The sequence below is a fragment of the Bos indicus x Bos taurus genome, chromosome 25 (assembly GCF_003369695.1).
Source record: "Bos indicus x Bos taurus breed Angus x Brahman F1 hybrid chromosome 25, Bos_hybrid_MaternalHap_v2.0, whole genome shotgun sequence".
NCBI lineage: Eukaryota > Metazoa > Chordata > Mammalia > Artiodactyla > Bovidae > Bos > Bos indicus x Bos taurus.
Window position 1 is genome coordinate 29639653 of NC_040100.1, and position 20340 is coordinate 29659992.

Here is a 20340-nt window from a genome sequence, read left to right on the forward strand (position 1 = left end):
CTTGTTTCAAAAGAATAATTTACTTCTTTCAACTTTGATGTTAAAGGGACAAAAATGTCTGAGTCATGGGTGGCAAGAATTAACCTTTGTTGAGTTGGTGTCCCAGGCACTGTGCTTATGACACATTCATTACATTGTCAACACACGAGTATTTTCAGAAGAATCATTTTTTCTCCCTCCTTAAGGACACATGCTACAAAATGAAAAGCAGCAAAGGAAAATAACCAGAAGAAAAATACACTGGAGCCTTAGAAAGTGGGCTTCCCAAGCAAGTCAAATGCCAAAGCAGTGGTTCAAAGCACATTTCAGCTTTAATCACTTATTCTGTATGAAAAACTAATTAAATATTCTCTCCAGTTTTAAATTAAATGTACCAACACATTGGTAACTATCATGTACTGGGAATGTACTCCTTCCCACTCCACTTGGTTGTTTTTATTTTGCCCACAGAATGTTGAGGGAAATACTGAATAAATACACATTTTATTAAAACATACACAAACAACTCTGTCACAAATTGATATAAATGGTTAGGTATCCCTCCCATCCCAATTTTGGCTTATATAACCTTGAATCAAAAACACAACAGTGGTGTAGGCCACCAAAAAACTATGGGTAAAGATGGTAGACTAAGGACTGAGGCTCAGAATCAGACAGGAAATAGCTATAAACCAAAATAGAAAGCAAAATAATGAAGAGAAGTGACAACTCATGTTGAAGTCTGGGTAAGTTTTAATAGGCTCAAGCCTGAGAAAAGAATTTTCCTAAAATGTTGGTTCTTAAGGGGACATTTCTAGGTTCAACTGAACACAAAAGAGAAGGGAATTTCCCTAAAGAAGTTTTCTGAGCCAGAAGAAAATCAAATTATGCTTGAAAAACAAAAGCAAAGACTAATAATGCCTGTCTTTCTCCCCCACCCACCTCTCTGGATTCACTTCAGTGTAGGTTTTCCTGCTGGAGGCCATCTATTAACTCCATACTCTGTTTTCTCAACACGACCAAATCTAGTCTTAACCTTCTGCGTCTCAGAGGGTTGATAAATGAGATAATTGTTTTCAGTCCTCTCATGAGCTGGGAAACTACAATCTGGATGTACCCAAACATATGCAGACATAGATATACTAAGCCTCAGATTAAAGAAACAGTAACTGATTGCCAAAAGGATATTATTTATAGCCACTATTAAAAATGATTTCTTATATATAATTTGAGAAAGTATCAAGAGAGGCACTGTGATTTAAACAAAACTGAAAACCATTTCTCACAATATTTCATGTACTGAAAGTTTTGTGCAAAAAACTTATAAACTAAAATAATGCTGGTCTTGAGTTCTTAAAAAAAGGTTTTAAAAAAGCTAAGCATAAGTTCTTAATTGGATATTTGTGATTTTGGAAAAAAAAAGAAGGGCAAAGCTAATAAAATGCTGCTAGAAAACAAAGTGATAAAGATTTTTCAACTGCATGCATTTCTAGTTCTTTGCCAGATTCTTAGGCTATAAAAATTCGTAAAAGAAGTTGATGTAAAGTAAATACGTGACGGTTATGTTGAAGGGTTTTCAGAACTGGAGACACTAAGATATGTCTATTTAGTTGGAAGAGGAAGTGGCAATAAGAGCCTTTCAATTATAATGACCATTTTAGAGTTCATTAGAAACTACCATCCATAATTTAAACACATCTGAGCCTGTGCCCCCTCTTAAGATGTCCTGTAGGTATGTGCGTTGTGCATGCTAAGTCGCTTCAGTCACATCCAACTCTGTGCAACCCTATGGATTGTAGCTCACCAGGCTCCTCTGTCCACGGGATTCTCCAGTCAAGAGTACTGGAGTGGGATGCCATGTCCTCCTCCTAGTAGGTACAACAGCAAGTAAGTCTTTGGGAGCCAGAGGACGTCGGCTCTCTAAACACATCTAACTAAATACAACCATCTTCTATGTTGTAGCAGGTAACGAGGACTATTTTAAAACAGTAGCTTTAAGAGAGCTTATTTTTGAAAACTTGGAGTGAAACCGTTCTCAAAAAATGTGCTGTTAGGGTTTTCCTTTTATGTAATGAAAGAACAATAAAAGGCAGGTGGAATTATACTAGGGGAAAAAATAGAAATTACATTTCTCAAGCACAAGTGCTAGGATGGAGTGAAGAAAAATGATACCAACCATCTCTATCTGAGGTGGTATCTATTTTAATGTACTTAAAATACATGACTATGACTGAGTGCTTAAAGAAATGCAGAGGAAAGTGAAAGTTAACATATGTGCCTGACATTTTATTTTCTATTCTCAAGGGTGTATTTTTAACCCTGGGACAGAGTTAGTATCCCAAATCTTTATTCTACCATAAACTAATCTGTTTCTTGTCCTCTTCTCTCTTTTCCAAGTCACTCTACAGAGTCTGATGATAACAATTTGGTACCCCTTAATTCATTCTTATGGTACCCTTGCAGAGAGTTCAAAATCCACACACTTTAACTTATGTCAACATACCAAGAAACCAAGATGTCAAGACAACAGATGTGGTTTAGTGATGACACTTGAAAGACTATTAAAGATGAAGACCATTTCATGTCACACAGTCCCGTCTACTCTGAGTTCAGACACTGTGACAAATAAAAACACAGCTGATGCTGACGAAACATGACCCTATGTGATGTGGCCAGTGGAACTTATGCTCTTCAACAGCAGCTCTTGAGGTAGAAGATCGACTCACCACTAAATATGTGAATAATATCTAAGTTAATAATGGTTCAATATCAAAGTTTAAAAGCTGCACAAAGACGCTGTGAAAGTCCTGTATGTATACTTCTGTAAGAAGCTAAGTCAAGTCAATCACAGGAAGGTTTCCAATGAGACTGTTTTCCTTATGGAGTTTTAAAATATATATATATATTTAAGATTTTTATATATTCTATGCATTGATCTTCCATTTCCTCGCAACACTTGTAGTTCAAATCAAGGAAGGAAAATTGAACCTTAAAAACTGTGGGTCCCTCCTTTGCTTGCATCCAGTCCTCACAGAGACACGCAGGAGGCCAGTCCGGCTCAGGAGAGTGGGGGGCAGGGGCCTGGGCGAGGACCTGTGCTGGGGGCGTCCCAGGGCAGGTGAGGAGACACTGGGAAGGAGGGCATCTAACAGACTCCCGGAGTAGCCATTTGGTCAGAGATCACTGGACTCAGGAGGTTAAATATATGCAGAAACAGAATTTTTAGGGCTCCTTCTAGACAATCCAGTTCTGTAAATAGGTAATTCATTTTATGTTTTAAAAATACTGGTTTTGAACAAACCAGGTATGGTTATGGTACATGCTGTGTATCTTCAGGTGGTCAGAAGACCAACTGGCCTGTTCTAGAGGTGGTGGTCTTTCTTTGATTAGCAGTAGCAAGTCCCATGAGCTTATCCTGGAGCCAGGCAGTTAGGAGAAGCACGCAGCTGAGGAGAGCGTGGAGAGCGCTGGTGAGGAGGGGCAGAGATGCTCCCTTCTCAGAGCCCCAGAGGTCCCTCTCAGACAGAGGGTAAGAACGCAACTGTGCATTTTATTAGTCTCCGAAGGAAACTGAAGTCTCTGCTTGTTTCATAAACAGCCTTCTATAAATGCCTGCAGACACCGTCCCTGATCCTGACAACACCTCAGGTAAAGATGGAAAGTACTAGACCTGGCGTGGATGGTGCAGTGAAAATGATGCCTAAACACAAAGCTCAGAGCCCAGCCTTGGCCTCCGGTCCCCTGACCCAGGAAACAGCACAACTGCTCACAGATTGGAAGAGAATGAGCTTTGTTGTTTGGTCGCCAAACTGACTCTTTTGTGACTCCATGGACTGTAGCTCACCAGGCTACATGGGATTCCATGGGATTTCCCGGGCAAGAATACTGGAGTGGGTTGCCATTTCCTCCTCCAAGGGGTCTTCCCAACCTGGGGATAGAACCTGCGTCTCTTGCACTGACAGGCAGGTTCTTTACCACTGAGCTCCCTGGGAATCCCACGGGAAAGAGCTACTGGGCTAATAATAAAGATCTGTGAGGGCAGGCAAAGAGCAGTTCAGAAGCACAGTCAGGGGATAAGAAAATAGGCAGCACTGCTCATTTTTTCATTTTCCCTCTGGACAGGACCTCTGCATAGGAGGTGTGAATGAAGTCATAGAGCTGCCGCGCACTGGCCGTGTTCCCCAGCATGCTCGCCAGCTCGTCGAAGGGCAGGCTTGCTAATTCAGCGATGTTCTTGACGTGGTTCATCAAGGAGCGACAGTTTTTGGCATTTATCCCTGGCATTTTTAACAAGAAGTCCTGGGGACCGGGGTTATACTTCTCTGCCTCGGGGAGAGTCTCGGAATCGGCGGACACAGCCATGGCGGTGGTGGCGTCTGGCTGTGGCTTGTTCTGCTTCAACTCCTCAAACAGCTCGGCAGTGGCGTGTGGGGAGGGGCACCAGAGGATCCGGAGCCGGGGGAAGTGCAGCGTGAGGAGGGTGAGCTTGGAGCTGACATCGTTGCCGGAGATCTCCTGATGGAAGGCGCCGCGAGACATGAGAGAGAAAGGCTTAGTGGGGTCGAACTCGATCAGAAGCATCGGCCGCTTGTAGTAGCGGGACATGGAGATGCACTGGCTGTAGAGGCGGCCGTTGTTCAAAGAGCCAATCAGATCACTGATGCTCTTGCGCTCCACGCACATTTCCGGAGTCAGGATGTAGTCTCCGACCTCCAGGGTCACTGGCTCGATGTCGATGCCCCGGCGGTGGATCAGAGACGGGAGCTCACTTCGAAACTCCCGCATGTCCACAACGATGCTCTGCTGGGTACCATTCTGCTCCTGGCCGCCTGAGAAGAAAAAAAAGCACTTAAAGAAACGTTGCTGAGGAGTAACTCTCAAAGATGGAAGATCACAATTAAAGTCAGATGTCTGTGTTTCTGCTATTAGTCTCCCATGCCTGGTTACACAATATTACGTTATTCCACATTTTCCTGTATTTTCAAAAAGGTTTATTTACGGTTGAAGGCAATTTCCCTTAAACTAAATAAAGCTGCTAGGAAATTGGGGTCTCTTGGTAAATACTTCCTTACACAGAATTCACAGACACCAGCACTCACCATCATCTTCCCTCTGGGGCTCCTCTTCGCCCCTCACTGATACATTGACCACTCTTTACTGATCGTCACCCCAATTCCTAGCACAGCGCCTCGCACGCAGGAGATGCTTAGTAATGTTCTCTCGATAAACTGCCATGTGAGCTGCTGTGAGAAACTTTTAAGCTTTTCGGGCATGGAAGAAGCTGGGAGAAACAGGAACACAGAGCTTCTCCCACTAACGTGCATATGAATCGCCTGGGATGGAGTGACAACACCTACTGCATTCTGTAGGTGCGGAAGAGGGCCCAAGAGCCTGCATTTCTAACAAGCTCCCAGGTGACGCCAACACTGCTGGCTGAAGGACTACATAATGGCTTCTGTAGGTAGAATAATGCCCCTACGGAAGATGTCTCTGTTCTAACCCCTGGAAGCTGCCAATATGTTACTTTACACAGCAAAGGGGACTCTGGAAACGTGATTAAATTAGGGGTTTCAAGACTGGGAGATTCTTCTGGATTATTGAGACAGGTCCAAGGGCCCTTATAAGCAAAGGAAGGAAGCAGGAAGCTCAGAGGCAGAGCTGCTGGTGTTGAAGGTGGAGGAAGGAGCCACGAGCGAGGGAGCAGGCAGCCCTGGATGACCTGGAAGAGGAAGGGATTCTCCCCCAGAGCCTCCAGAGGGAGTGCAGCCCTGCAGACACCTTCTTTTTAACTCAGTGAAACCCATTTGGACTTTGGATTATATAATAACTGTTAGATAACGACTGCATGTTCTTTCAAGACACTAAAGTTTGTGGCAATTTGTTACAGCAGCAAAAGGGAAGCTAATAGGAGTGCTGAGAAGACTGGACTCAGAGGGCAGATTCTGTGAATAGCTTTCCGTGTGGTACCCGCAGGCTCTATCTTCCTTCATATTGCCAGGTATCTTGCTGTCCTGCATGAAATGTCCCCAACCTGTTGGAGTTAGGAATCTTCTTCAAAAGACACAGATGCTCTGAGGCCGTGCTTCCCAAAGTATGGTCCAAGGACCACTTCCATCAGATGCTGACCCCGTTTCAGATCTATCGAATCAGAATTTCTATGGAGTGGGGTCCAAGAATCTAGAGTTTTAACAAGCATAAGAGGCTATTCTGAAGTACAGTGAATTCTGAGATACAATGCTTTAACTGCGTTGACCCCACCAAAGGAGAAAGCGACTCAGCCACACTGTTTTTCCCATGCCACCTGGCTGAAGGCACTGCTGAAATGGGGATCTGGGGAGTGGGAGGGACATGGTCATCCTCGGACTGCAGTGCAAGGGGCATCCAGCATGCCTTGGTGGAAGGCCACTGCCTGGATCTGCAGGGCAGTGAGAGTACCACACACCCGGGGTCTAGAAAACTGCCAAGAAGCAATCAGCAAACCCTGGAAGGGGTGGGAATGCACCCTGAACAAAGCACCGTCTCTTATCTATGAGGACACTGGCCTCTTAGGGTTAACGTAAGAACCTAATCATCATTCACAAAAGCTTCTTGGCAAAAGTACATTCTGAATCTCAACCAATGCTGGAACGTAACTTATTTCCGATGCTGGTGCCTAGAACACAACCCCTCTTATCTTATGGGTGAGGAGCCCGAGATTCAGGAAAGACATGTGGTTAGTGAACAGCAGAGTTCAGACCGGGATATGAGAGCAGACACCCCCGTTGAAGAGCTTGTTGAGAAAAACCAAGCTGCAGAGAGACTCTGGAACCCCAGAGCCTCTGGCACGGGCAGCAGGAGAGCTCGGCAGAGGGCGGGACTCACCGGCTTTGCGTGTGTCGGTGGTAGCATTGGCAGACACGCAGCCTCTCACAAGGTCGAGGTTCGTTTCGTCTCTGCCTTCTCTTTCTTCAGGGATGACCATGCTAGCCTTTTCCCTGGGGGTGGGAGGAACACATCTTCAACCTCTCTGAATTAATTTCAAAATTCCTGATTTTAGAAAATGATCTACAGAACTGTAGTGCTAAAAGAGAACCCAGGAAACATCAGAAGGAAATATGCAGAGAGAAGCGATGGGGAATGGAAGCAGAAAGAGTTCCTTGGTTGGGTACTTCTGCTCATCTTCTGGAGTTAAAAAAGAAAAAAACTTACTTATTTTCTATTCTGTATGTCCTCCAAACACTTTGAGTCATGAAATAAGCATGTGGACATTGCCACAAAGAGGTTACTCAGAGTTTTTATACAAATGTGCTAAATGTGTTACTGAGCACTGAAAAGATTTCAAATAATTTATATTCCAATATTTTCAGAGAAATCATAAGATAATTAAAGACCAATGATTAAAGACATGAAAACAGAAATGGCCAAACTAACTTTGATTTGAAAAACTCTAGGTTGGAGGCCCCATTAAACACTCTCCAGTTTTAAAGGAAAATCATGATTAATACAAGAAAGCAAATTTCCAACAGAGATTTAAACAAAAAAATCGACATCTCAGGTTATACACAGTACAGCAGTATTGATTCACTAACTTAGCTGTTCGTTTAAAATATTTAGGGTAGGCTCCCACGTACTATGGGAGGTATTTTGGATACAAATATGGTTACCCAATAATTTATGTCTTCAAGAAAGCTTAGCACTTTAAGCTGGTAGATTGACAAGCCTATAGAATCCTAACTCAGATTTGCCATCAGGAACCAGAATCATGACAGGACCCTCAATAACCACAGAAGACTAAGCCAGGCTTGCCATCATCTGATTTTTCAAAACCAGTAAAAGGATGTTAGAATCAGTTCAGGAAACAGCGAGCTCTGTGTGTCCTTTTGTGCCAGGTCAACAGAAAAGATGTGTAAGATTGCGTCTGTGCCCTGGCTGGGCTTGCAACCGAGTTGAGGAAATACAGCAACATGAAAAACAACTGTGGAACTGACTGCCTACAGTAAGAGAGTCTGCAGAAGGTGAAACAAGGGGAATCATTAGCAACAAGAAATCATTCCAACAAGGGCTCATTCCCAAGGGTTTTCCAAAGAAAGATAAAATCAGATGGAGCAATTCCTCAGCCACTCTGGATACACAATGTCTTAGGGCACGGTACCATAAAGAGGTACCACGGGTGAACAGAAACTCAACTTTATAAATTCTATACTATTTGAAATAATATACAAATGCAAAGTTGTTATTTGTGTAACACTTTATGAACAGATTGTTGTTCTAGTTCTGTTCTTGCCCATTATTCTCAACACCAGTGTCAGGGTGGTTACTGCAGAATTCTTTGCAGTGATCACAGGTCCAAAGTCACTCAGTACTGCCCTGTCACACCCACCAGACTCCAGCTGGGGACAAATGGCGAACTGTCCAGAGAACTCAATGCTCTTAAATTTCTTTTACATTTGGGATCAACATGGGGGATTTTTTCCCCTCTTTATCTCCACTTACCCTACTGGCTAAGCCAACACAGGCAGGGGCAGCCTCCTTTCCTAATCAATCTGTTATCTGTGCATGGCTGCAGAGCACATGGGGTTAAAATTCAGACTCTGCATCCACATGTTGTGGATTTGAAACCACTTACTGGCTGTGTTAACTTTAGGTGAGTTTTTTAAAGGCTCTGTCCCTCAATTCTGTGTGTAAGATGGAAAGAATACTAAAACCTAACCTCAACAGGTTAGAAGGAAGCACAAGCTGGAATCAAGATTGCCAGGAGAAATATCAATAACCTCAGATATGCAGATGACACCACCGTTATGGCAGAAAGTGAAGAAACATAGAGAGCCTCTTGATGAAAGTGAAAGAGGAGAGTGAAAAAGTTGGCTTAAAGCTCAACATTCAGAAAACTAAGATCATGGCATCCAGTCCCATCACTTCGTGGCAAATAGATGGGGAAACAGTGGAAACAGTGGCTGACTTTATGTTTCTGGTCTCCAAAATCACTGCAGATGGTGATTGCAGCCATGAAATTAAAAGACGCTTACTCCTTGGAAGGAAAGTTATGACCAACTTAGACAGCATATTCAAAAGCAGAGACATTACTTTGTCAACAAAGGTCCGTCAAGCCAAGTCAAGCCTTGTCTAGTCAAGGCTATGGTTTTTCCAGTGGTCATGCATGGATGTGAGAGTTGGACTATAAAGAAAGCTAAGCACCGAAGAATTGATGCTTTTGAACTGCGGTGTTGGAGAAGACTGTTGAGAGTCCCTGGGACTGCAAGGAGATCCAACCAGTCCATCCTAAAGGAGATCAGTCCTGGGTGTTCAGTGGAAGGACTGATGTTGAAGCTGAAACTCCAATACTTTGGCCACCTGATGCAAAGAGCTGACTCATTTGAAAAGACCCTGATGCTGGGAAAGATTGAGGGCAGGAGGAGAAGGGGACGATGGAGGATGAGATGGTTGGATGGCATCATCGACTCAGTGGACATTGGGTTCGGGTGGACTCCGGGAGTTGGTGATGGACAGGGAGGCCTGGTGTGCTGGAGTTCATGGGGTAGCAAAAAGTTGGACACGACTGGGCGATTCATGACTGAACTGAACTGAACCTCAACAGACTGTTATAAAGATCATGTAATATATGTAAGGCTCTCAGAGTAGTACCCGGAACATAACAAGCACCATATGTTAGCTTTTATTAATATTATAAGTGTGTGTGCTCAGTAACTCAGTCACGTCTGACTCTGTGGCCCTCATGGACTGTAGCCCACGAAGCTCCTCTGCCCATGCAATTTTTCAGGCAAGAATACTGGAGTGGGTTGCCATTTCCTCCTCCAGGGGATCTTCCCGACCCAGGGATTGAATCTGTGTCTTGTGTCTCCTGCACTGGCAGGTTGATTCTTCACCACTGAGCCACCTGGGAAGTCCTATAATGTAGTAACCTCATCCCCTAATTATCCATGACTATGCTAAAAAAAACTGTGAAGGAAATGGCAATCTACTCCAGGATTCTTGCCTGTAAAATTCCATGGACAGAGGAGCCTGGCGGGCCACGGTCCACAGGGTCGCAAATAGTCTGACACGACCAAACACGCACTTGCATGCTAAAAAACAGATTTCTTTCAAATGATTCTGCAACTGCTTCAGTTAATACTGTTAAACAAAACAGCTAGTTTAGTATGAAATGTTATAACTGCAAATTAAATTTCAGAAAAAAACATACTCCTGAAATGAAACCAGGGTTGTGAAGAAAATATTAAGTCTTCCTAACCAGTAACTCAAATTAGTTGAACAGAAATTTGTCATACTTAAAAATATTCAGTCCCTTATTCACATTTAGCATAATCAAATTACTGTATGTGACAGATACAAAATAATAATTGAACAATTCAGATTCCTACATCCACCTGAAATACTGTGGTTTCTTAATATTGCTCTAACATCTCTAGTGGTATTTGAATAGCTTGTACAACGTGATAACACAGGGAGGAGGTACTGGAGGAGTCTCTTCAAATGGGCATTTATTCAAGTCCTCATGCTAACCCATTTTGTGATATTTTTTTAACTGTAAAATTTCAAATAATCTAACCCTTCCCTTTGAAAAGTGGTGACCTCTCCAAAACTATGTTTACTCATAATGTTATTACTAATTTTTTGACCCCGGGAACATTTTATTATCAATACTGAGACATGTAATCTTTTTTCTCTTTACTTGTCATCTGTAACCTACTGATCTCTAGTCCAGCCAAACAGTCCTTTCACTGCCAGCTTGCCTGATTCATTCCTGTCTGGTTATTTTAAATAGCAGCGTTGCTTTTGTTCTTACAAAATCACTTGTGGAGGTCCTGGCAACAGCGCATTTCCTCAGTCTCCCATTACATTTTTCTCTAAGTCCAGGCTCAGTGCAAATGCTCTTTCAGCCACGCACCTCACATATATTTTGCTTTTCAAAACAAACACTTCTCAAATTCCCCAAGTTTTCTGGGAAAGTAAATATCTTAAGGTTCTAAAGAGTGTTACTATCTGTGTGATATGGAAAGACCTAACATAATACCCAGACAGTCACCGGTGAGAGAGTTAGAAACTAGGCCAGGCCATGTAGATAAAATTACACCAAAATCTCGTATGGAAATTGCTGTAGAAATTGCAATGTAGGACAAAGCCTACATCCTGGGTTCTGCTGAGGGACGTTTCCAGTCAAGGCCAGGCTGATCTGAGCCTTGTCACTGAGCCCTTTGAGTTTAGAGTCCCTCGTATAAGCTGGGAAATGCATGCGGGTCCCCAAGGCCTGGCTACAGTCCACTGATGGCACTCGTTTCCAGGCTACGTGCTGATGAACTGGAGAAGACGCAGCTGTGGGGAGGAGGCCTGGCGCACACAACTCACCTACTCGGATGCTACAGGCACCCTGGGCTACAGCTCTGGGCAGGAAAGGGTTCAGAGAGCAGGCCTGGGATGCTCAAACCTTGCACATTCCCAAGAAAGGCCTGTCTCCTCAGCTTGTCTTCCTGGAAACCCCTGGCCAGCTTCTGGGAGCTGAGCTCTGAGTTCTTGGACTACTCCGCCTGATAAGAGGATCACACAGCAGGCCCCAGTGTGATTTATGGTGAATACGTTTCATCTCCAGGGAGCCGGAGTCTGTCCCTTGAGTACTGCATCTGCATGACTAACTCCCAGTAAAAACGCTGGACCCCAAGTCTTGGGTTAGCTTCCCTGAGGATAATGCTGAGTGTGTGGTGTCACACACGGATGCCAGAATTAAGCACTTCCCTGGGAACTCACTGGAAGAGGACACTCGGAAGCTCACGCTGGCTTTCTCCTGGACTTGGCTCTGTGCTTTCTTTCTCTCTGCTGATTTTACTCTGTGTCCTTTCTCTGTAATTAGCCACAATGGTGAGGACCCCAGTTTATCTGACTCCTGTGGGTCTTTCTGGTGACTCACTGAGCCTGAGGGTGGTCTTTAGGGACCCTCAACGTAAACACCAACAACCTCATCTGAATATCTTAGTTCCATGTGCTCACTGTAATCTAGAGACAGTCACTTGTAATCAGAGAAGCCTGAGGCAAAGGATATTTTAAAAAGAGTGAAGGAGCCAATTAGGAGGTTACTGGCCCACATCCAGGGGCACCAATTCTTTGACTCCATTTCCTCAATATCGCTTAAATCTCTCCCCTTCTATCCATCAACCTAATCTTAGCTGCCACTGGTTCTTATCGGACAACTGCAATAGCTTCCTGACTACTTCCCTACTCCATCCATTCCGAGTTTGGTGCCAGGTGTTCTGAAAACACACTACGGCATTCTCCTACTTAGAACTCTGCAGTGCTGTCTTACGGCCTTCAGAGTCAAGTTCTGAATCCTTAACCGGCCTCCTGCACCTCTGAGCTTTCACACACACTCTTGAACAACACAACCCTAGGCCCACTTCTATCTACTTAGCAACCACCACACATGCTCCCTAGGTCAGCTGAAAGGTCACCCCTTCAGAGATGCTGCCCCTGACGCAGCCCCTGCCCCTGACCCTCTGACACACTCTCATTCGATACCATTTTCTTTCACCTTTGCAGGCTACAGCCTGCAAGTGTTTATTAGACTGTGCATAACCATTCAATGTTTGTCTTTTACACTAGCGGATAAGCTCTAGAAGACAGAACTGAGCTTTTTTTCTGCACCACTGTAAGTCTAGCACTTTAATGTGAGCATAGGAATTGGCTCATAATAGATGCTCAAGAAATATCTGTTGACTGAGTCTTGGGAGATGAAGGTCTAGGAGACACAGAGAGAGAAGCTAAAAGTTCTGAACAGGAAGAGGAAGTCTGTATAACAGACATGGTTATTACACTTTTTGGAATATTTTTTTCAAAAAGCATATATACACACATATAAATATCCTCCATGGATTATAGCTCACCAGGCTTTTCTGTCCATGGAATTCTCCAGGCAAGAATCCTGGAGTGGGTAGCCATTCCCTTCACCAGGGAATCTTTCAAACACAGAGATCAAATCCAGTCTCCCTCACTACAGGCAGATTCTTTACCATCTGAGCCACCAGGGAAGCCCACAAACTATCCTCCAGAACACATTAATAGAAAATACTTATCCACAAAACACCAGACAGGAAAAAGTCAGTTTTCATTTCAATTGCAAAGAAGGGCAATGCCAAAGAATGTTCAAACTACCATACAATTGTGCTCATTTCACACGCTAGCAAGGTAATGTTCAAAATCCTTCAAGCTAGGCTTCAACAGTATGTGAACCGAGAAATTCTAGATGTACAAGCTGGATTTAGAAAAGGCAGAGGAACCAGAGATCAAATTGCCAACAATGATTGGATCACAGAAAAAGCAAGAGAATTCTAGAAAAACATCTGCTTCACTATGTTAAAGCCTTTGACTGTGTGGATCATAACAAACTGTGGAAAATTCTTCAAGAGATGGGAATACAAGACCACCTGACCTGCCTCTTGAGAAACCTGTATGCAGGTCAAGAAGCAAGAGTTAGAACTGGACATGGAACAATGGAGAGGTTCAAAATTGGGAAAGGAGTTGTTTATTCAACTTAAATGCTTATTTAACTTCTATGCAGAGTACATCATGCGAAATGCTAGGTTGGATGAATCACAAGCTGGAATCAAGACTGCTGGGAGAAATATGAACCACCTCAGATATGCAGAAGATACCACCCTAATGGCAGACAGTAAAGAGGAACTAAAGAGCCTCTTGATGAAGGTGAAAGAGAAGAGGAAAAAAGTTTGCTTAAGACTCAATATTCAAAAAAAGAAGATCTAGGCATCCAGTGCCATCACTTCATGGCAAACAGAAGGGGAACAGTAGGCATGTACAGACGCTGAGAAGGGACCATAAAACAAGTTAAGCACCAAAGAATTGATGCTTTTCAACTGTGATGCTAGAGAAGACTCTTGAGTCCTCTGGACCACAAGGAGATCCAACCAGTCAATCCAAAAGGAAATCAACCCTGCATATTCACTGGAAGGACCGATGCTGAAGCTCCAATACTCTGGCCACCTGATGCAAAGAGCAGACTCATTGGAAAAGATCCTGATGCTGGGAAAAATTGAGGGCAGGAGAAGGGGGAAACAGAGTTTGAGATGGTTGGATGACATCAGTGACTCGATGGACATGAGTTTGAGCAAACTCCAGGAGATGGTGAAGGACAGGGAAGCCTGGCGTGCTGCAGTCAGACACTACTTAACAACTGAACAACAATGAAACAGATTCACAGACATAGAGAAAAGACTTCACAAGGTGGAGAGGGGCTGGGAGAGGGAAGGAATGGGAGTTATATGTGTGTAACTGAATCACTTTGGTATACAGTGGAAATTAACACAAATTACAAATCAACCATACTTCAATAAAAAAATAAAAAGAAACTACATTTTCACAGGCTGAAAGGACTGCCCCATAACTGTGGATCGATAGCTGTAAGAATCCTTGCCTAAGGCATGCCACAATCACAGAGGAGAGGAAGGGGAGGGAAGGACAGCACAGGGTGCTGCCCCCATACTGTGCTGAGTGTCTTTACAGGGACTCACTGGCACTGATTCAGGAGGTGCTCCTGTGTCTGGAAACCATTCCTGGATGCACTGGGGTATCTGCATATTTTAGGCATCTACTGAAAGCTCATAGCCAGTGCTGAAGAATGGCTGTCCATTTTGAAACTCTGTCGAGGTCCTGGCTGGGTAACTACCACTAAAAGTGACTTCTGCCCTCTCATTGTCACTGCTGTGTTGCCAGCGTCCGAGGCTTTTAAGACTGGTTTGGCTCGGTCCCAGCCAGGCTAGGCCACGGTCTCCTCTCATCTAGCCTCTTCTCTATCTCAGCTCAAGGATTCCCTGTCCAGCCCCTACCCTGGCTCTTGGGGCCCCTGAGAGACCACCTGATCCATCTTCTCTCACCAAGCTGCCATCTCCTTGACAACATTCCTTGGGGGATGTTATCAGCTTTCTCAGATACCTACAGGTAAGAGGCAGCCATGCAGTTTGCTAATATCTCACTTAGGAACATTTTCCTTCTATTAAACCAAAAGTTTTTTCTATCTGGATCTGGAACATTAAAGGATACTCATTCTCAAAAAACACACATCTGTTCAGACAAATGTCACACTTTTATAAAAATGTTTTCTCAGAGTGATTCTATTGATATGAACTGACCAGGTCATAAAAGTATTTTCGGGTAAAGAGTAAAGCAGTCACTCACCCAAGACAATGGAGATTTCACAAGGGGGAAAAAAATCATGATTCCAAGGTAAGGGAGAAATCTTGGACATGGGGGAGGGGGAGAGCACATGCTGGTGCTTTAGGTTTTATTTCTTTACAAACAAAAAAGCAGTTTTCTTCACGTTTCTAATAGTCTATCAAACCCCTGAAAAGCAAATGGGGATGGTGGAGAGGCAGGGAAAAACGAAATGGGTGCTGAACCATGTAAACCCTGGGGGGTTATCAGAACACAGGTGTATCTTGACGTGACTCTCCCTAGCACCTAAGGGCTAGTAGATATTCCCTCACCTAGATCCAGAGGAGTCTCTGGATCTCAAAGGCCTTTGATTCCTTCATACTGATCTCCTGTGTATTTACCTTATGAGCTTTTCAAAAGCTTCCTTTTCTTTCCGCAAAGCCGTGAGATAGCGCTGTTCCTCCGTTGAACCTCCGTATATAAGAAAGTAAACCCTGCAAGTTAAGACAGATCTCTTTTAGGCTGCAAACACATAATTTTTAATCCCTGGAAGGAAAAGCGTGAAATCAGCAAATCAGAGTGTTCAAATAATAAATATTTGATGGAGAAGAAAAGGTTCCATTAATCACATACTTGCTAAAATTAAGCAGCCTAAACCCCACCTGTTAAAGGTCTCATTACCACATGGGCTTTTTTTTTTTTCCTTTCTTCTTTCACCAAGAGGAATGGAGTTTAGGTAAACACTGAAATATAACAAAGAGGGATAGAATAATTCTTTCCTCATAACTATAAACAAATCAGAAAACACAATCTTAGCGGCTTCTCTTTTTTCAATTTTTTCTTTGCACCCCTGCCAAACAATCGTTTAAAAAGTTGGAGAGCAGTTGTAAAAGCCAGCTTAGGAAAGTTCATGTTAGTGAAAAGTAAACAAATGAAATCTATATGACCTTTATCTTCACAAGTAATTTCTCAGATCCTTTTTATTCATGTCTTAACAGAACCAAGCCATCACACATTTTATATAAACACCAGGACACAGAGGACATATGGATTATATCAAGTGCCTCAAGAAATAATTTGACATACTCTTTTCTCTTATAAAAGGCCAGCTTTCTATCTTGTTTGTTGCTAAGAAGCTGAATGAAGCACCTTTTCTTCACCTTCTATCAGAGATATTTTTCCTTTTTAACCCTCCATTTTTCTTTCGACCTTCATCTTCCTAGATTGCATTTTTTTAAAGGGTGAACATGGAAAAGGCCACTGGCCAATGAGTCCAGAGACCCCCAGCTCTGCCACGAATCTACCAAGTGGCTGCGGGCAAGTCATTCACCGCCTCTGAGCCTCAGTTTCTCCCTGCTGAACTGAGTGGTTGAACTCCAAAGCTCCTTCCATTTCTGACACTTTGTTTCTAAGCATCACACAGTATTATCAGGCAACAGAGAACTTGGGTGCACGCAAGCTATTTACAGTATTGATCAATGGTAAAGTATAAAAAATTTATCAGCCTGTAATTATTTTACCAGCTTCGTCTAATCTCTTCATCCTGTGTTATTTCTGACCCACCTCCTCCATTCATCTTTACTTGGAAGGGCTGCCTTCGTTAAACTGGCTAGAAAGGTTTCTTTTGGCTCTGTTTTTGGTTCAGGCTGAGTTTAGGATATTAATTTTGCTGTTTATTTCCCTCGGATAATTGGAGAGCCAGAACACTATATTCTTGGGGAGGCAGCATTTTCTCATCTGATATTTCTGTAGATTTCTCATCTGATAGCTCTTGAAACTCAAGAAAACTTGGTACAATAATTCCTCAAATACTCCAGTTTTATGTGGCTTTAACTTAAGAGTCACTTCTTCAGATTTAAATGAAAGACACTTTCGAATTATGAAATGATTTCTGAGTCATAATTACATTAACATGTGGGAGAAGTTAGGATATTGTAAATTTCTTAGGCTTAGTCAGAGACGGCACCCTATAGGCTACAACCGATGCATTAAGAATATGGCACTGAACAGCAGAAGAGAAGGTTAACAAGAAGGGAGGCATTCCCCCAGATTCCCGGTTTCACTGCAACACTGGATCTCCTTCTCAGGTGTACTTCCCAGACTGATCTGAACCGTCAAACGTTTCATAAACTCAGCCAACATCCCAACAAGGCAGCATTAAAGATCAGAAAGCCCGTGTGCAGCTGGTCTGTCTGTGCTAAATCCTACAGAACTGTGAAGCTGAAGCCTGTAAGGTGAGAGTTCACCTTCCCTACAACTTGCCTGAGAGGCTTCCCGGGCCGAGACGCCCTGTAAATTTCAAGCTGACGCACGAAGGTCAGCTCTGCATCATACAAGACCACGTATCTCGGCTCCACCTCATGGAGCACGCGTGTCAGAGCGTAGGGATCACTGCAGCCCAGGAGCGGGTGGATGATGGTGAGGGGGTCTTTCAGGATTCCGTAGGCGGCATCGGAGGACACATTCATATCAAACTCCTCGTGCTTAATGTCTTCTGTGCAGCTCTCCGGGCTACTGGTCAGCTCTCTTGGGCTGCCCTCCTCAACACCCGCCTCCCCCTCTAGTTCTTCAGTTCTTCCCATCATCTGAGTTAAAGTCAACCTTGGTTTCTTCTTTCTGAGGGCCTTCTCTTTGGCAGGGGGCCTGTCTTTGTCTCGGAGGTCTTTGGGCCTCTTGCTGGATTTCATGATTCTCTTTGAGTCATCTTCCTTCCTTAACCTCATCCATACATCTTCGGCTTTGCTGTCCTTCTCAAAGGTTTTTCTGTAGAGTCTCAACAAGAAGACCTCTGCTCCGACAGTGAGGTACTCTCGCAGCTGGGAACAGGTCCTGTCATCACTTGCGCAAATGAGAACTTGTCCTAAAATTAAAAACAGTGTTATGGAGCTATTAGCTCACTTGCTGCCCTCCTCCCTCTGTGCCCCCTCTTCCTGTCCCCCACAAAGAAGACCCATCTCACCTCCTTGGTGCTAAAGATACTTTACAACTTAACAAGGATCTCAGATGCTCATCAAAGACTTTCACCTCTCTGCCAGGATCACTTAAATCTTTTGGGTAAAGTTGAAGCCAGAAATATTTAGAGACTTATGAAAATATAGCTGTGGTATAATGGAAGGTTTAAAGGAGCTCTTTTTAATTAACAATTTTCCAGAGGATCTGGAAATACTAAAATAAATTCCAAATGGACTACAAAGTCAAATGTTAAATAATAAATCATAAAAAAAAAGATGACTCTTCTCCATCTCTCCATATGAGGATGATTTTCCAGGCTTAAAAGCAATGGAAGAAATCTCAGAGAATACTGATATCTGTAAACTAAGACTGACTCAATACATTGGAGAATTAACTGTGCATTATAAAGTTAAAGACAGGCTGCTCTCAAGCCTTTTGAGATGGACCGCGTTTTGTCTACACAATGTTCTCTCTCTAAATAAATCCATTTCTAATCTTAAAAAAAGAGCTAAAGACAAAATACAACTTTATTATCTTCAATGTATAAAAAGCTGATACAAACTAAGGACACACTTTAAACCAGCAAAGGAAACTAACACAATTCACAAAGGAAGAAATGCATCTGAGAAAACACTGAGTTCCCGAAACATCAAAATTTCTAACTAGATAGATTTTTTTCTCCAATCAAATGAATAAAACTGTTATACATATGTGATACATGCAGATATACACAAATATATACAGCATCTTCAGTCAATGCTAGCTATGTGAAATAGAGACAAGGTCTTATATTTCCAAAAGAAATGACAATTGATTAAAAAAAAAGAAAAAACTTTCTATATATCAATGTGGTAATATGTTTTGAGAACTGAAAATGTCAGTATCATTTGACTCCTTAATTCTACATCCAGAATTAATCTACACTATAACTTTATAGTGTTGTATCTATACTATAACTTTAACAATGTGAAACAGAAAATACACAGAAGAAAACCAGGAAGGAAATATGTCAGGGTTAACAGTGGCTGCAAGACATAATTTTCCCTCTTTTCTTTTTCTTTATACTTTTCACTTTATCTAAGTGGGTATGTATGACTTAGGATCATAAACCTCAGCACCATATGTTCTGTGATAATATCACAGAATAATACTCACAGAAGGACTCTGTGCTTGCCTTTATTGATTTATAGGAGTCAAAGTCCCAATAGATATTCTTGAAAATTTAGTTTTATTTTTTGTCTGATTTTAAAAACTTAGCTCAGGTTCAGTCTATGGTGCTAAATGTTTGAAGACAGTAGCCCTAAAACTTGGAATTTCGTTAGGGCTAGGCCAATGTTACTCCATAGACCAATTAAGGCTTCTTTGAAAAGACTTGCTGACAACTTAAAACATAAGCCCATTAGCTTTCTCCTTGGGGATTCCAGACTCTAAGCTTTAAAGCCTGGTGAACATATATGTGGAGATTAGCTGCATCTTTTATCTTTTTTAATTGAAGTCTAGTTGATTTATAATGTTGTGTTAATTTCTGCTACACAGCAAAGTGACTCAGGTATATACATACATACATTCTTTTTAATATTCTTTTCCATTACAGTTTATCACAGGATATTGATTTGAGTTCCCTGTATATAGTAGGATCTTGTTGTTTATCCATTCTATACATAATAGTTGATTAGCTATATTTTTAAATAGAAGTTTTCCCAAGAACTCAACCAGTAAAACCACCTGCTTTCATGAATATACAATGACTGAACTTGGAGAAAAACCATCCAATAAACAGAAAGGAAGTTGTCACTAAGATTTTGGTGATGTGGCACTTATTCTTCTTATTCTATAGACAAAATAATAGTGTTAAGTTATTTTTAAAGAGCTAATCAAAAGGACTCATTTGCCAGATTTTGAAGGCCAATGTCATCATCTCCTTTTTTCCTACCTGGACCACCAAGGACTTCACTCTCCTTATTCTCTGCCTCAATTTCCTTCAAAACTTCCGTGAGTGCTGCCCACTTTGGGTTGCTTTCTAGGACCAGGTCCTTTTTTGTTTCTGTATAGAAATAAATGATAATCTCATTCTATGTGATAATGTTTATCCATAAAGTATTCCAAAGGCTTTGAAAACAACAAATAACACAGGCATTGTTCTACAAGCCTATTCCTTTGCGCTTCCTTCATAATGTTCTACAGAGAGAATCCAGATTCTTGAGAAGGTCTCCTTATGGTCTAAATGAAGACACTTCAAATCCAGATTAACACAGGCTC

At 42.5% G+C, this 20340-nt stretch overlaps 1 protein-coding gene across 1 annotated transcript in view; it reads right to left on the reverse strand.

The window, feature by feature from the left end:
- Nucleotides 1-292: 292 nt before the first annotated feature.
- ERCC4 (ERCC excision repair 4, endonuclease catalytic subunit) overlaps nucleotides 293-20340 on the reverse strand; it is a 41310-nt gene continuing 21262 nt past the window's right edge. The window contains exons 7-11 of the mRNA XM_027526764.1: nucleotides 20015-20125; nucleotides 17392-17989; nucleotides 15531-15623; nucleotides 6841-6953; nucleotides 293-4808 (exon numbers count right to left, since the gene is read on the reverse strand). Coding sequence (XP_027382565.1) covers nucleotides 4075-4808; nucleotides 6841-6953; nucleotides 15531-15623; nucleotides 17392-17989; nucleotides 20015-20125 — 1649 coding nt within the window. The 3' untranslated portion in view covers nucleotides 293-4074. The remainder of the gene's footprint in view (nucleotides 4809-6840; nucleotides 6954-15530; nucleotides 15624-17391; nucleotides 17990-20014; nucleotides 20126-20340) is intronic.